This window comes from Macaca nemestrina, chromosome 3 (assembly GCF_043159975.1).
Source record: "Macaca nemestrina isolate mMacNem1 chromosome 3, mMacNem.hap1, whole genome shotgun sequence".
Lineage (NCBI taxonomy): Eukaryota > Metazoa > Chordata > Mammalia > Primates > Cercopithecidae > Macaca > Macaca nemestrina.
In genome coordinates, this window is record NC_092127.1 from 38,118,283 (window position 1) to 38,136,439 (window position 18,157).

The following is an 18,157-nucleotide window of genomic DNA, read 5'->3' on the forward strand; positions in this document are numbered from 1 at the left end:
CTCAAGCAATTCTCCCGTTTTGGCTTCCCAAAGGGCTAGGATTACAGGCATGGGCCACCATGCCCAGCACAAGTTAATTTTGATAGAAACAGAATATAAATCTCTGTATTCCCAGTCCAGTGCTCTTTCTAGGAAACTATATTCTCCTTTCTAAGGGCTATAATCGCTGGCCCTATTCTCTAAGGGAACTTGTAACATTTCTAAGAAAAGTGCATCTCATTTCATTTATTCTTATCCAACTATACTTTTGAAACAGATGCCTAAAGAATTAAAATGTATCATGAATGAAGAAACTACAATATAAAGAAAACTTGGGAGAGAAAGACGGAATGAGGCAAGTCAAACAAGCTAAGTTTGAGAAGGAAACAAGTATGCCAGAAGATCCTACAAATGAAAAATACTACCTAGCACACCCAGAGAACAACAAAAAGTTGGATATTTTCATTCTCTCTCTCTCTCTGTCTTATTCCATATTAGAGTACTAAAACACTGGCATGTCACCAGGGCAATACATTAATAAAACAGAAAGAGATGGCTCCATATTTATGAGAGATGCATAAGGACATATTTCCTCAAGCACTAAGGTGTTCAACACACTGCATTTTCCTGTTACTGGTGTTTTTTTCCTTTTTTGCAGCCACTCTAAGCTTTTTATTAAACTCTCAAATCACAGCTAAACCTCCCAAGAGAAGAACAAAGGACAGAACGAAGCCAAGGTAAGTAGGTAAAGGGGCTGCAGTTACTAAATGTGAGTCTGTCAGGAATATGGCATCATCAGATGTTTCTCCTTTCTTTCCCTCTACACTCTTCAGTCTAAGCTACGTGATGCCGAAAATGTTTGAAGCAAACCTTGCCACTCTTGGCACACATGCAGTCTGTTCTTCCCGTAAAGTCACACATGCACATTGACTCAAGTTTCATGCCTGAGAGAGAGCTCTACAAACCATTTAGAGGCCAAGGAGTGATTTTTTTTTATCTTTCTTCAAAAAAACCACCAACACAAAAAAAATACTCAAAGTGGGTGCGTGTAGGTGTGTGGTGTGGTTGAGTTTTTTGGTTGGGGGAATGGGCAAGAAAGAGATGAGATGTCAAAATATATATACAACAGCTTGATATTTCAGCATAAATTCTACACTGCAAAGACAGAACTGACTATAGACACTATTGAGTGGCCATATTTATATCTCATTAATATTATATATAAAAATACTTTCCATCAATAAGGAAAGAAAAATTCTATTAAATATTGTTAGAGACAGGGATAACTGGCCAAAGAATTGTATCAATTTTATTTGCTGTTTTTCAAAAATATATATTTTTATTTGACTATGAAAAAAGCAAAACATATGCTTCCACCTTACAGAATAATAAAATATATAATTATAAAAGCTCAGATTCTAGCCATCTAAATCACATCTCTTTTCCAATGTAAAAATTTCATTCCCAGACATCTTACCCAACTTCAGACTCTTTGGAAAGCTACAATAATTAGAAAAGCTAAAAATATGTCAAAATCGCATTTTTTCCTGAACTATCAATAACTATATTTTGATATATCCCTTTCTTACTATCAGACTAAACAAACTATAAATATTTTGGCATTTAAATATTATCTCATACCATCCTTCAATTCTTTTATCTATTTAAATAAATATCCTCTAATGATGGATTTTTAAAAAATTCTTAAGGGAAATAAATAGGATAGCCACCTTAAGGGGAGACAGAGCCAAAGGAACATTTTTATTCAAGGAAAAGTGATTATATTTGCAGGCCTAATGGGAATGAACCAATGAACACGCATAATTTGAAGATATAAGGAAAAGAATGTTGATGGAGCAAAAGGAGCAGAAGAAAGATGAGATCAAGAACACAGGTAGGAGAGTGCTAGAGATAAAAGGGAGGCAAAGCCAAGTCTTTCGTGGTGAGTTTCCAAACCAAAACCACTACCTTATACTTGATGGAAAGCACAGCTGGCTCCCTTTCTACCCCTCCTTCTTCATCCCTTCTGATATCACTCTGACGGGTTTGTGGAAATGGCTAGAGAATTTAGGTAGATTTAAAGTAGGGAACAAAGGATAATGGCTAAGAGTTGTTGACTCAGTCCAAGCCTGAAAGTCTAAAAATTTAAAGTCCCAACCTGGGAATCTGAGCTTCGAGCTAGGAGGTAGATTCCCAAAACTCTAGTTCTAGCTCTAACCAGCTGTGAAACCTTGAGTGAAAAATGGGACTCTTCTTTTGGAATGTCACTTAGGTAAGCAGTTAGAACTAAAGTAAGATTTCTTAGGTCTCTTACAGTTTGAGTCATTATTTTATGTACTTTATCACAACTGTTATACCAACTGGAGAGGGGTAATCAGATAATCATTAAAGAAGGATGATGGCCTTTGTACAAAAATCTTCATAAGAATTCTAGTTGCAGATGGGATTCTATCTGTATTCTTTTTTACCATTAAGGCATATTTCACTTAAGGAACTTACAGCACAGGAAGCAGCCACAGTAAATATAATTCCATGGTTGAGGTTTTGTTTGTTTATTTCCTGAGCAACTGCCAATAGAAAAATTCATTGTTTGAGAATGTACTTTGGAATGCCCTGAATTGGCTGCTACTAAATACATAAAAAATATATAAAAAGTCTATTACTGTAAATGTGCTTATCATATAAAATTCCATCTAAGGATGAAGACTCATCAAATATTGGGAACACCTTAAGAGAGGTGAACCTTGTGCCCTCAATTATAACTAATAGCAGTATTGAGGAGGGTGTTTCATTTTGGGTCAAACTACCTCAGACAACCTCTTCTTGGAGGCTCATAAAATCCTATTAAACCTAAATCCTCCTGTGCTCTAATCTTCTGGCCCAGTTCTCTTTTCTCTCTCACCGCAATATCACAGGGCAATGCTGGACTGTGAAAAATAAAGCAAGCATCTAATAGCCCCCTATTCTTCTGGACCTTGTGCTTAACCCTCCCTCAACTTGCCATAGTTTAACTCTAGTTCATTCACTGTACAATGTCCATCATTTCAGTAAATCAGAATCTTATTTCATTCCACCAGCTTCTAGGTCACCAGTTAACACACAAAATGCACGCAAAGAAAATTCTCTCAATACACACATTCCAAATGGTTTCCAGCTTTGGAAAATACATGCTTCAAAATAGTAACAAGATGCCTAAAACTTAATAATCCCATGAAACAATCCTACCTCATTTTACACCTTAGTTTCACAAGAACAGGCTACCAACTATGTCATACCCATGTGCCATGCAACTGACTGATGAGCAGAATAAATGTGAAAAGAAAAATTAAAATTAATATTCAAATTCCTATCTGAAATTTGTTTTTGGACTTAATTTTAAAGCTATTTAAGAAACTAAGTAGATCAATTATACCTCGATAAAGATCAAAACTTTAAAAAAAATTTTTAAAGAAGAAATTAAACCCCTACAGGAAAGGATTTAGAATGTAAAAATTATATATTTTGAAATTGATAGCAAGTATTGAGACATCAGCTCATTGGTGATTGAACAGAAAAGTTTCTTATAAACGTAGGGTGATTTGTTGGAACCTAAAAATTGGATCATTCTTGGGGAAAGTCTCCCCAACAACCCAACTGATCACTGTACTCTTGATAGTATAAACCATCCTTTTACATCACTATTTTGTTGAAAGCTACTAAAAAACACCTTGTTTAAGATTTCTGCCACAAAACCCCAAAAGTTGACTAAGGTAAATGCAGAAAAAAATGATCTGACAACTTCTATAGGGTAGAACTTAAAGGAGAGACTTGAAGTAGATGCTCTGAATCTTTCTAAGAAGAACCCTCTCACTTCATAAAGTTCTTTCCAAAAATGTTCCTGGAAAAAAAAAGAAATGTAAGTTTTTGTCTTGGTCATGTTCTCTGGAAAAGTAGGTACCTTTGACGAGTGATGCTGTTCCGTCTAATACCTGTATCTACAGTTTTATCAATCAGAATTAGTTCCCCACCCAGTGCTTTAAATCCCTTCATGTGAACATGTGCAGCTTTGCAACCTGTAGTGTTACCCAGATGATGTGATGCTTTCCTTTTGAAACATGAAAAACATCCTTTCAAAAAGGTTCTTCATCCACACATGACATAAAAGTACTAAGTGTAATTAGTGAAATAACAGTAAAATTCCATATACATCCATGAATCTTATAAACTGTGGGCATATTTTTCTGAAGAGAGGTAGCCGTAGTTTTCAGCCAATTCTAAAAAGGGTCCATGAGGTGCCCCACTTCAAAAAAGTTTAAAACCCACTTTAAAGATGCATTCATGGTAAAACCATTGAGAATCGAGTCCCAAAACACGCTAATAGTCAGTTCACATTCTAATGGTATTACTGAAGATGTAGTTGTGGAATTTTGTGACTTCTGTGATAACAAAAAGTTCTGCTATGAATAGAGCAGAAATAAAAAGAACTCATCTCATGAAAGTCACACAGATATCATGGAGTCTGACTCAGACTATCAAGTCAGACCCAGACACATTCTCTTAGCCACCAGTACCTCTCTAACTATAGCTACTAATTACACTAGTACCTTGCAGCATTGTTTAAATGGTAAATGACTGAAAAGACCCTACATATCCATCAATACTGGTTTGGTTATATAAACGATGGTACTTCTGTGTAATGGAATACTATGTTACAATTAACAAAAAAGACACAGCTCTTAATGTACTGATAGGAGAAGGTTGCCAAAATGTAAACAGAACAGCAAATACAGTATGCCACCATTTGTGTAAGAAGAAAAGCAATGTATTAGCCCATCTGATTGTAAAAGCATAGAAGATTTCTGAAAAGATACACAAGAACTCTAAGGTGGCTGAGTCAGCACAGGGCACTGGGGGCTAGGGGACAGCTGAAGGAGAGAGACTCACTTTTCAAACTGTACCTTCTTTGACTTTTGAATTTTGTACCATATTTATCTACTACTTAGCAAAAACATTTTTTATTTAACAAAATAAAAGCAAAAGAACAACTTAAATAAAAGGAAAAGTACTTGCTCTATCATAAGCATAGCAATGACAACAGATTTGAAGACTCTTCTGAGTCTCAATATGAAAGGAAAGTACCTGCAAAATGAGTATAGCCTGATGGGTATGAGTAGGGATAAAAGAGTAGCTTAATATAATATGCTATTTGACTCCATCATAATGACTACCAAATGTCTGAAAGAGATTTAACAGAAAACACATAAAGGAAAACCAACTACATCTGTACCTAGAAGACTTGCTAACTTCCAATGGAATAAATATATACAAAAATAACATATTAGGAAAATGTAAATAATTCAGAAGAGTTGTAGTCTTATTTTTAGAAGCACTTTTTAAGTGGTTGTCTTAATATTATTGTTGCACGATACTCAGTGAATTAAATGTATGCAATTTACCTTCAGTCTAAGAGATTCCTAACTCTAGGAATTTGTAAAATTAATCTTCTGCCCAAGTTTTTGTCAGTCTAGATCAGTGGTTCCCCAAATGTGGTCTGAGGGACCCTGGGGTTCCCCAAAATCCTTTCAGGGAGCCTCAGTGGTTCTCAACAATTTTTCCTAGGACCTCTTTTTAAGGAACAACAAAATCGGTCAAACTAAATGTAGCTCACTACAAAGTTTCTCATATCCAGAAAAGCTTCCTGCATTCAGCTTACTGTAACTTCACTTGAGCAGTTTGACCACTATTCACCACAACTTTTTTTCTTTTTTTTTTTTTCTTTCTTTTTTTTTTTTTTGACAGGGTCTCGCCCTGTCATCAGGCTGGAGTACAGTGACACGATCTTGGTTCACTGCAACTCCCACCTCCTGGGTTCAAGCGATTCTCATGCCTCAGCCTCCTGAGTAGCTGGGAATACAGGCGTGCACCACCACACTTGGCTAATTTTTGTACGTTTAGCAGCAACACGGTTTCACTATGTTGGCCAAGCTGGTCTCGAACTCGTAAGCTCTAGTGATCTTTCCACCTCAGCCTCCCAAAGTGCTCGGATTACAGGCATGTGCCACTGCGCCTGACTACACCACAACCCTTAAATTGGCTTTTCTTATGAGATTGTTCTTCTACTCGTAAAAAACCTATTCTCTCAGATTAAGATTTATTCTGAAAACTAAATATCGTTACGCACCTGTAAACAAGTTTCTTAAACTTCCTCTTTAAAATACTGCACTCACTAACGGCAGATCTAACTGCTTTGAAGCTTTCGTTTTGTCCCAAGCATCATTTGGTGAAATTTTGATGAGATTGTTTACCCCTGAATAAAGCAGTACTGTATCTCACTCAACAAAGAGTACATTCTCAATGTCTCTCCCTTGTACCTAGAGCAACATACACTGTAGCACACACACACATACACGTGTAAGTCTAGTTCAGCATACAGATGTAAATAATAAGCAATAGCTGTTGCCTTTTCAGAGACCCTACAATAGAAAAAGCCCCGTGTCACCTTCAATTAGCAAAGGGTAATGGAGGCTCTAGTATCTGCTTGGAGGTCCAGAATTTAGGCTTACCATGCTGTACTTCCAAGAAATAAAAGTAAAAGCTGAAACAACTTATACTGAGCAACTCCTCTGCCACAGCAAAGATGGCTTATTGACTAGATGGCCACAACCCCTCCAAGCAGAGAGGCTGTCTCTATGGAGAAGAATGCATTAATTTATCCATAAGCCTCCAGAAGCAAGTGGGTAGATCACAACTCTCCCATATTCTGCTTCAATTCATCTACACTTGCCTCTAGAGTGACTGGCATACACTTGAATGGTTTCAGGCTAACTATGCTTCTTTAATTAAAAGTCTTCTCCACTAAATTAGCATGTGTATATCAATGTCTTTTGTACAGGGAGAAAAAAGAGAAAGTAAAAGCAAGAAAAGAAAAATCAAAGGCTATTCTAAATTAAGTTTTGCTTCAGATAGATTTTGCATTTGGCACTACTTCTCCCTAGAGTTGGTGCTTCAGGTAGAAAACAATGAGCAAGAATAGACAAGGTCCCTACTTCCCCCTTGAAAGCATCCTGCACCTTGGAGTTAATTGACTTCTAAAATCAAAGGAGTTGTGAAGAGCAACTAGGTAGCAAAAGAGGAACCTAGGTAGTTCCTTTTTTGTAAAAATAATTTTATATGTTATTAACACATATATTCACAATAATTCACTTCCATTTTCTGCATTAGGGAATTACCAAAAATTGATTATCTGACTCAATACTATTAGAGTGAAATTGCAATATCTGAGGACTAGGTTCTGATGTTACTGAATATGGCAAAATATTAAAATACCAAAAATTACCACCAAACATCCCTTAGTAAGGCATCTGTTGGAAACCAACACATTTTTTTTTCTCATTAAGTTGGAGAATCAGCTGAATATCCAACAATGCAGTAGGCATTTGGGGTCAGGTTGTTCAAAAAATAATGTATGTCTTCAAATGCAAGAACTACTTTCAGCACAGAGAGACACCCACACTATGAGAGGCTGGTGGAAAGAGCAGGTATACATCTATAATTCCTGAAGAATAAACTCAAAATTATCCTAACCTTGTAAGTGATTGTCCTCCCTCTCTCCACCTCTCCCTTTCAATCTCTGGTTTTAAGTGGCAGATAATGCCAAGAACATATACAATAAATGAAATGACTACACAAAACTGGAGAACCCTGGAGGGGCTTCACAAACGTTACTAATTATACACTGAAATCTACACAGAGTTCCAAGTAAATTATATTTCCTGCTTTCATAGAAAAGGAATGTAATACAGGTAAGCCATCCAACAACTCAAGTAAAATTAAAGACAGATTTTTCCATTAAGTAAACATGTCTGTGTTTCTAAAATGTTTTGAAAACCCACAAATATAGCATACAAACACTGCTAATTAGAATTCAATAATAAACATCATCCTCTGTAGAAAGAATTTTCAAAAGTGAGGGAAAGGATGATGACAGAATAGAAACCAAACAAATACAAGCATCTGGATTTTAGTGGACCTGATCATACTAATATTAATAATTATAGAATGAACTGGTAACGAAATTAGCAGCAGTAACTTCCAGCTTTCCCATATAAGTTGCTCCTTTCTAGCTTCTTTCTATGAGAAATGTAAAGAGAACTTTCAGCTTTAAAAATCTGACCATATTTAGTTCTGAAGGCTCCCAAAATATGCATATTATAATTAAAGTACACTTAAAATATAAGAGTATTTACCTTAGCACCAGAGAATCGTTCACATTTATGCATTGTTTATTGAGAGAATAAAATTATTCTCTCCAAAAAGTTGCCACAACCTTTTCTATTATTTGTTCTGAGAATGTAAACCTTAGAGTAAGAAAAAATAAAAAGAACGCTATGGTGCTTGAATTAAATATTTTATATGATTATATCACAATGACATCTTCTTTAGTCTAACATAATCAGTATTCTATATTTGTTGCTTGCACAAAACCATAATTACTCGCTGATTTGATCAAAATTACTAGCTGACTTGAGCAATTCAGTCAGCCAGTCAGCCTTCGGGGTAATTAGTCAAATCAACAGTCTATCAAAGTGACTAATATATCTCTGAATCATGGATTAAACTATCTACAACATCAAGGCAATTCTTAGATTTGTTCCAAAACCTCAGTTCATCTTGTTTAACTCCATAGGTTATTTTTCTCGTAATTTAATTTACTCTGTACACAGTTGAGAGTTTTTCCTCCCCTTCAAGGAAGAAAATGAAAGTGACAATAAAAACCTTTTAAGAACTTTTTTATTTCAAAAAAGTAAAAAAAAAAAGTACAGAATTCAATGAAATCAGATACTCTTGTTTCAAAAAATAAGAGGAGGAGGAGAAGAGTTGTTTTTGTTATTGTGTAAGTGGGGGCACAGTCAAGGAGAAAGAGACAAAAATGGATTCTTACCAATCAAACCACTTCACAGTGCCTCAAATTCCATTAAAGGCCACAATTCTGTTGATTTGATGCCAGATGCCTCTAAATGTTCTTACTCAAGAAAAGTATGTTTTTTGAAAGAACAAGGAAAGCAATACATTTAAAGGCTAGAGAAAATTTTCTTCCATTTACTTGGGTCAGTGAAACATCCATCATACAGAGACACAAACACCTTACAGAATAAAAGATCAGAGGAGTTACACTAGTAGAAGATCAAAGAGCCAGTGCCTCTGGGGGAATCAAACAAGTAACTGCCTGAACAGAGCCCCCTATGATTTCTCAAGTAAATCTAGCTTATGTGATTGGGGAGGAGAACCACAAAGCAGAACATGCTGTCCCAAAAAAGTGATTAAAAAATAATTAATTCCAGTTTGACTCTCTCTCTCTGGAGAAAGAATCTTTTCAAAGTCATTAAGTGGAATAACTATATAATGGAAGTTTTAAAAAAGCAAAAATGTTTGAATTATCTACACACACTAACTACAACAAGGCATATGAAATTATTATATTCAGTCTAATAGCAAACCAGAAGAAATGAAAACATATTTAGTAAATGGTTGCAAAAGTATAAAAAGAAACTGGATGCTTTTAACAGATGCCCTCAGATTTAATTCCACCTGCGTGGGCTAAAAGGGAGCACTCGTCCATCCCTGTCACATGTGCAAGTAAAAGAACAAGTTGTCATTAAAACTGAAGGGTGTAAAATTTCACAGTAGAAATAGAACATGTCCAGAAATTTTCAGCATCCCAAAACCTTTGGCTACCAACATCAAAAACACTACGCTGAACAAAGTGCCTACTAAGTACCTGCCTTAAACCTGCCTATTAATATCTTTCTCCTCTAAACCTTTTATTTTAACTACATCTCCCTATGGTTATGTAGTTTCTGCTTTGTGCTGTGATTATTTCAGAATCAGTCTGGTCTCCTTGAAGGTAGGGATCACATTTTTATGTTATTCATGTATTGATTTAGTAAGCATTTAATCCAAGAGCCCAAGATGTGCAGTGTGGGGATATGAATAAAATCTAGTCCCAGGCGTCACGGATAAGCAGCTTACTATGGAGAGGTGTTTGCATCAGCAGGTAACAGTAACAGCCACCAGTGAGAAAAGCCACTGCTTATTGGGCACTTACTCTGTGCCAGGCACCACACTAAATTGTCTGTTCAATTCTTACAACCACCCACTGAGGTAGGGCGTCATCCCCATTTACAGATGAAGAAACTGAAGCCTAGAGAAAAGTGACTGGTCACATGGGTAGTAAGAAGCAAAGTCAGAGCACTGGGAGGACTGGATGGGAGCCAGGAGTCAATGGTCAGCTGTGATCAGAAGAGGGGCTTAGGAATGGCTTTACCAGGAAGGAACTCCTGCATAAATACCTTGTTTGCATAGGAATAGATGCGAGGGTGATACAAGGAAGCACTTCACTTAAGCAAATAACAAGAGTGCTGATAAAAACATGATGTGATTTCCTCCAATTCAGTCTCTAATGAAAGCTCTACATTTGTTTTTTGTTTGTTTGTTTGCTTGGCCATAAGGTCAACAGAACAGTGTCTTGAAACTTTCACCTATCACAAATCCAACTTTTAGAGATATTAAAAGATTGCAAATAGGCAAAACAATGACTTGAAGAAGGTGTAACAACTGGTTTACTAGTCATTGCTACCACCACAATGTATCACTCAGTCTAGAAACTTGGCATTTCAGCCACTACAGATATTCCATTTCCCTGGTTAAGTCAAGTCTAGCTACACAAATCGAGTCCAACTGGTTAGTAATTCTAATACATGTTAGAAATATAAACAAAATTGATTATCCTACCAGGAAAAAGAAAAAAGCACTAAATATTAATCACTTAAAGTATCTCAATTAATTACTTTATTCTAAAGGAAAGGATACGTTAACTGTATTGAGAGATAAACTACCCAAAATGTGGACTAAAAAATGTTTGTTTCTTCCCTTTCACATGGCAGATACTGATCAATAATACAAGGAATAGCCCATAAATTCAGCTGTATATATTCCCTGTTTTAATACAATTTAAATTAGCAAATTAAGATGTAATTATATGTGATTTTCTTGTAATTGTTTATGAAATACAAAACCATGTGATATTATAAATAAAAATTCAAGTCATTCATCACATTGATCTTCATATTAAATCTCCCACTGTGGATCAGATTCTGCAATTTGACTCCTGGTTTTATAAAATTTCTGCAGATCATATTCATCTTCTCCATGTCACATAGTCCCAGATTTTTCCTCAAATAATTATAATACAAAGCACATTCCCGTATGTGCAATTTAAAGATCTGTGGCTTAGCCAGGTTTGGAATTTAACACTAGAACAAATCACACCATGAATCAAATAAATTGTGTAAGAAAGGTGGTTCTATTTTTACAGAGTTATGTACCAAATCTCCTTAACATAAACACACACACACCCGGGAGAAATGGATCTGTTAATGGATTACATCTTTTTGTTTTTGTTTTCGTTTTTTGTTTTTGTTTTTAATTATCTTTAAGTTCTAGGGTACATGTGCACAACGTGCAGGTCTGTTACATATGTATACATGCGCCGTGATGCTTTGCTGCACCCATTAACTCATCATTTACATTAGCTATTTCTCCTAATGCTATCCCTCCCCCACCCCTCCACCCCATGACAGGCCCCAGTGTGTGATGTTCGCCACCCTGTGTCCAAGTGTTCTCATTGTTCAATTCCCACCTATGAGTGAGAACATGCAGTGTTTGGTTTTCTGTCCTTGTGACAGTTTGCTCAGAATGATGGTTTCCAGCTTCATCCATGTCCCTGCAAAGGACATGAACTCATCCTTTTTTATGGCTGCATAGTATTCCATGGTATATATGTGCCACATTTTCTTTTTTCTCACAGTGAGTGGCCAGGATATCAAGCTTCATTTATTGTAACTACAGGGTGGAAGTACATTCATGACTTCAGATTTTGAACTGCAGTAAATACTTTTTTTTAAAATTAAGAGCTGATATATGGGATTTAGGCCAAGTTCATAGGTAAGTTATGATTTCAAAATATCTCATTTCATCATTGCTTTATTCTCCAATAGCCAAATGAAGAGAGAAACGTCATGGAAGAGGCAAAAAAAGGCTTTCAGCCCTCAAGCTCTACAGCTCAACAGGTCAGCCGAGTACTTCATGTGATAAATTTGGCTGAGATGGTTCACTTTTAAACATCATCTCCCACTTCCTAATTCTGATCATCCTTCTCTTGGGGGAAAACTTTAAATTCCTGAGTAAATTTCCTTGTCTTCATAAATATCTTCACTTGGGGTTTCAGGAACTTGATGGGAAACCTGCTTCTCCTACTCCAGTTATTGTGGCCTCCCACACAGCCAACAAAGAAGAAAAGGTAGGTCAGACATCATACTCAAACCTCCCTCTACCCCATCCTCCTCCCCATCAATATTTGGAGAATACATAGGCCTCTGTGGTTTAAGAGACAGAATCAAGTTTCAGAGCAGCGGCTTTGAAATGGGAAGATGTTTTTTTTGACTATTAAGAAAATTTTAGTTCTCACTTTGGATCATGAACCCACAGATAACTTCCCTTTAACAGTACTGTAAAACTTAATTACACTCTTTTGTTTGCAGAGTTTACTCGAACTAGAAGTAGATTTGGATAATTTGGAATTAGAAGATATTGACATAACAGATATCAATCTGGATGAAGATATTTTGGATGATTGACTGTAATGCTTTCCATTTACCTGACTAAACAGATCATTATTATATATAGGTATTGATTGCTACCCTGACCACAGCGCTTTGGACTATGAGAAATTTCTTAGATTTTTATATGTAAATACTGTGGACCACTGGGAACATAATGCCCATATCATCTTAAGAAGAGTTTATGTGCAGCATTTAAATCACTGTGTTTTCCTTGTTAACTAAAACAGACATGGGCTTTGATTTTTTTCATACTATTAGACCGTATCTCCTAAAACCTTCTGAATTAATGGAAGATACTTCTGTTTCCTTTCTCAACAATGAAAATAGGCTTCTAGTTTTAGAAGGTTGAGCTGAAACTACACCTTGCCTAGGGATCAGCCCCACTCTCTTTTCTTTGCATAACTAAATCTGCATTTTCAAATGCTGTCAATCACATTTTTCTTAGAGCTGAACATCCATGCTGTAATTCTCTAAACTCTTTTTCTTGACCTCATTGCATCATTCCACAGGTCTTGCTCCAATTTTATCTAGCAGCTACCCATTTCTGGAGTCAGGATGTGAAACCTCTGTTCCTCTGACCTCATTAAGCTGGGGTCTAAATTACCGTTTACCTTATTTGGTAACACACACAAAAAAACCATACTTTTTAACTCTACGCTCATCTAACATGATTCAAGAAATTCATAACCAGGCACTCAAATATCCTTGTAGCCTAGAAAAGTGAATAGGGTAACAATTTTTGCTTTGTAGGGAGAACTACAAATTGATACCTTTTAATCTGGTCATTTTTTAACGTTTAGCTCAATATTAACAGAGAAATGTAGTCAGTATTTAGTAAAATAAATGTATTTTGAAAATATTTTTAGGAAGCTGCAGAATGGCGACTGAGTGCTTCTTGATAAGTTTGCAGTGTTAGTTCTACATAGGCTCCCTTCTGTGCTTCTGTTTTTGCAAAGACCTTGATTAAATTTATTCCCTCAGCAGCCTGATCCTTGTCCTCTCAAGCCGACTGGCCGTCTGGATGGAGTATGTGATACAGCTGGACCAAGCTGGTTGCGTCATCGATTAAATCTCTCTGAATCTGGTCAATCAGCAAACCATCAATCTTTTTATTATTTACAAAATACCACACCATTCCACCAAAGTATCTTGTTGAACGTAAAAGGTCATATTTTCCGTGTTTATCTGTATCTTCCATAGGTCTTGTGATGAACCTGGATATACTCAGCGGAATCTGGCTCAAACTGGGCAAAGCAGAGATTGAGGACATCAGCATGCCTGTCCTTGCTATACATAGTACTAAGATTTTCTTCCTTGAAAATCATTGGTGTCAAAACTTTACGACCTTCTTTTGGGAAATAAACTTGCATCATCCAGTCCCGTTCTTCCCAAGAGGCTTTGCGTAGTGTGCCACTTGGTTCTCTAATGACAATAAAACGCTCCCGGTGTGGTATGCTATATGATATATCAGTAAACATATATTTGGTTGTTTCTGTTCCTTCCAAAATCGTATCTCCAGCTAACACATCATTTATTGGTACTCGCTCTTCTAGAACCGGTGGCATTTTTAATCGTACTTTAGCTGCCTCAACTGCCTGTTTTGTAGCCTCTTCCAATTGTGCCTGAGTTATTAGCTTATAGGTTGGTGGCTTCAGTTCTTGTACAGCTGGTTTAAAATTCTTCTGCAAGTTCAAGCCTGTCATTTTCATGAGTATGCTTTGAACTTCTTCATCCATAAATGTAGGTTTCTTGGTCTCTGGGCTACCAGATTCTGTGGCCTCGGAGCTGACCGGCAGCGTGGCAGCCCCACCTCGAAAGAGCAAGGTAACGGTTGGAGCAGGCCACCATGCCAGGGCTGGATTCAAGCCCAGAAACAGACCCTTTCCACACCTGCAGAACCCCTCAGGAGGCTCCACAGCGACACAGTGGTTCTGAGGGGCGCCATGATTATCAGTGCCACATTTTCTTAATCCAGTCTATCATTGATGGACATTTGGGTTGGTTCCAAGTCTTTGCTCTTGCGAATAGTGCCGCAATAAACATACGGGTGCATGTGTCTTTATAGTAGCATGATTTATAATCCTTTGGGTATATAGCCAGTAATGGGATCGCTGGGTCAAATGGTATTTCTAGTTCTAGATACTTGAGGAATCGCCACACTGTCTTTCACAATGGTTGAACCAGTTTACACTCCCACCAACGGTGTAAAAGCATTCATACAGCCAACAGACACATGAAAAAATGCTCATCATCACTGGCCATCAGAGAAATGCAAATCAAAACCACAATGAGATACCATCTCACACCAGTTAGAATGGCGATCATTCAAAAGTCAGGAAACAACAGGTGCTGGAGAGGATGTGGAGAAATAGGAACACTTTTACACTGTTGGTGGGATTGTAAACTAGTTCAACCATTATGGAAAACAGTATGGCGATTCCTCAAGGATCTAGAACTAGATGTACCATATGACCCAGCCATCCCATTACTGGGTATATACCCAAAGGATTATAAATCATGCTGCTATAAAGACACATGCACACGTATGTTTATTGCGGCACTATTCACAATAGCAAAGACTTGGAATCAACCCAAATGTCCATCAGTGACAGACTGGATTAAGAAAAGGTGGCACATATACACCATGGAATACTATGCAGCCATAAAAAAGGATGAGTTTGTGTCCTTTGTAGGGACATGGATACAGCTGGAAACCATCATTCTCAGCAAACTATCACAAGAACAGAAAACCAAACACCGCATGTTCTCACTCATAAGTGGGAACTGAACAATGAGATCACTTGGACTCAGGAAGGGGAACATCACACACCAGGGCCTATCATGGGGAGGGGGGAGGGGGGAGGGATTGCACTGGGAGTTATACCTGATGTAAATGATGAGTTGATGGGTGCTGACGAGTTGATGGGTGCAGCACACCAACATGGCACAAGTATACATATGTAACAAACCTGCACATTATGCACATGTACCCTAGAACTTAAAAGTATAATAATAATAAAAAATAAAAAAAATAAAAAAATAAAAGCATTCCTATTACTCCACATCCTCTCCAGCATCTGTTGTTTCCTGACTTTTTAATGATTGCCATTCTAACTAGTGTGAGATGGTATCTCACTGTGGTTTTGATTTCCATTTCTGATGACCAGTGATGATGAGTACTTTTTCATGTGTCTGTTGGCTGCATAAATGTCTTCTTTTGAAAAGTATCTGTTCATATCCTTTGCCCACTTTTTGATGGGGTTGTTTGATTTTTTCTTGTAAATTTGTTTAAGTTCTTTGTAGATTCTGGATATTAGCCCTTTGTCAGATGAGTAGATTGCAAAAATTTTCTTACATTCTGTAGGTTGCCTGTTCACTCTGATGGTAGTTTCTTTTGCTGTGCAGAAGCTCTTTAGTTTAATTAGATCCCATTTGTCTATTTTGGCTTTTGTTGCCATTGCTTTTGGCGTTTTAGCCATGAAGTCCTTGCCCATGCCTATGTCCTAAATGGTATTGCCTAGGTTTTCTTCTAGGGTTTTTATGGTTTTAGGTCTAACATTTCAGTCTTTAATCCATCTTGAATTAATTTTTGTATAAGGCGTAACGAAGGGATCCAGTTTCAGCTTTCTACATATGGCTAGCCAGTTTTCCCAGCACCATTTATTAAATAGGGAATCCTTTCCCATTTCTTGTGTTTGTCAGCTTTGTCAAAGATCAGATGGTTGTAGATGTGTGGTGTTATTTCTGAGGCCTCTGTTCTGTTCCATTGGTCTATATGTCTGTTTTGGTACCAGTCCCATGCTGTTTTGGTTACTGTAGCCTTGTAGTATAGTTTGAAGTCACGTAGCATGATGCCTCCAGCTTTGTTCTTTTTGCTTAGGATAGTCTTGGCAATGCAGGCTCTTTTTTGGTTCCATATGAACTTTAAAGTAGTTTTTTCCTATTCTGTGAAGAAAGTCATTGGTATCTTGATGGGGATGGCATTGAATCTTAGTTATACTTGCACAATTACCTATCTACCTTAACACTATGTTCATCACACAGAGATTATCTGATGACCTTTTGTCCACTTCCCCTACCCTTTTACTAAATTTCAAGCATTAATAGCACTGTAATGGATGCTCTCAGGTCCCCCTAAATCCCTCCAGGACCAAAAAATTTATTCTCCCAGCTGCTAAGAGTGCTGTTGGCTGTCAGCCCTCTCCAGAAGTTTCCCTCTGCCAAAGAGGGCTGCTTTGCCCATGATTGAGCCCTCCCCCTTAAGGGCAGTTCATATCCATGACTAAAGGAGGATGTTGCCCCCAACCCCAACTCAGGACAATCCTGAGGGGGTCAACCCAGTTTCAGAGTTTCCTGTAGGCTCAGCCTAGGCCTTAGAAAGGACTTGATGGCAGTCCATCATCATCCTCTGCACAGTCCTGCTTCTCTCCCCCACAGGTGCTGATTCAGAGAATGTACCCTAACAAACTCCTGCACGTAAATCTCCACCTCAGAGTCTCTGCATCCCAGGATGTCAAGCAACTAGAACCATCACTATCCATCAACTAAGAAACTACATATCTAAGGTTATTAAAGACACTTAGAGAGAGGGAAAATATTAGTTTTTTAAATTCAGAAATCTTGTAAATGGTACAAGCCTTCAAAAACCAGTAAAGAATATTACTTTGCTAGACAAACTAATGAAAACACACCAAAGCTGCTTCAGTAAGTTCAATCAATATTTTCTAATATTCCACCTTTAATAGTTCTAAATGACCCAAAACCAATCTTAAGAATGAACACAAAAACTAGCTTTTACTCTACGTACTTACATTACCATTTTAAAACTATTTACCCTTCATGTGAGGCTACTAGATAATTTGGCTAATTTAAAAATACACACATAGGTTTTCAGGGGGAGGTGGGGATGGCTAATGGGTACAAAAAATAGAAAGAATGAATAAGACCTACTCTTCGATAGCATAGCAGGGTGATTACAGTCAATAATAACTTAATTATGCATTTTAAAATCAGAGTACAATTGGATTGTTTGTAACATGAAGGATGAATGCTTGAGGGATGGATACCCCATTATCTATTATGTGATTATTTTATATTGCATGCCTGTATCAAAACAGCTCATGTGTCCCATAAATGCATACACCTACTATGTACCCACAAAAATTAAAAATAAAAAACTTAAAAATATAAACAGGCAAACAAATAAATACCAACAACCTGGAGAACAAGAAAAATAATCCTGTCACTCACTTGTTCTTTCAAAAACAAACCCTATTTAAAGATTTTTCAAGTCTAAATCTTCTGATTCCAAAAGTAGAGAGTAAGGGAGAAAAGAGAAGGAAGGAGAGATTTTCCCCTTTACTTTAACACATACTCATCTCTCTTTCAAAGACTACAGGCTAGTCTTTTTTAAGCCACATTAAAAAAAGAACATGTGTCCCATACTACATTTTTTTTTAAGGAAACTTACCAGAAAGGGATCCCGATCCAGACCCCAAAAGAGGGCTCTTGGATCTCGT

At 37.0% G+C, this 18,157-nt stretch overlaps 2 protein-coding genes and 1 pseudogene across 5 annotated transcripts in view; 1 reads left to right on the forward strand and 2 right to left on the reverse strand.

Moving 5' to 3' along the window:
- FHIP1A (FHF complex subunit HOOK interacting protein 1A) overlaps positions 1–18,157 on the reverse strand; it is a 277,030-nt gene that overhangs the window by 113,222 nt on the left and 145,651 nt on the right. The window lies entirely within an intron of this gene.
- On the forward strand, positions 638–12,922 carry LOC105463475 (coatomer subunit beta'-like). Its single transcript, XM_071092945.1, has 5 exons — positions 638–716; positions 1,771–1,873; positions 12,015–12,086; positions 12,245–12,316; positions 12,558–12,922. The coding sequence occupies exons 2-5, from the start codon at positions 1,856–1,858 to the stop codon at positions 12,651–12,653; spliced, it is 258 nt and encodes an 85-aa protein (XP_070949046.1). The 5' UTR covers positions 638–716; positions 1,771–1,855; the 3' UTR covers positions 12,654–12,922.
- On the reverse strand, positions 13,463–15,003 carry LOC105463476 (small ribosomal subunit protein mS22 pseudogene; annotated as a pseudogene).

Coding starts and splice junctions, on each gene's coding strand:
- LOC105463475 (XM_071092945.1), top strand. Junction 12,087..12,244: donor CAAGCTCTACAGCTCAACAG/GTCAGCCGAGTA, acceptor TTGGGGTTTCAG/GAACTTGATGGGAAACCTGC. Junction 12,317..12,557: donor CAGCCAACAAAGAAGAAAAG/GTAGGTCAGACA, acceptor TTTTGTTTGCAG/AGTTTACTCGAACTAGAAGT.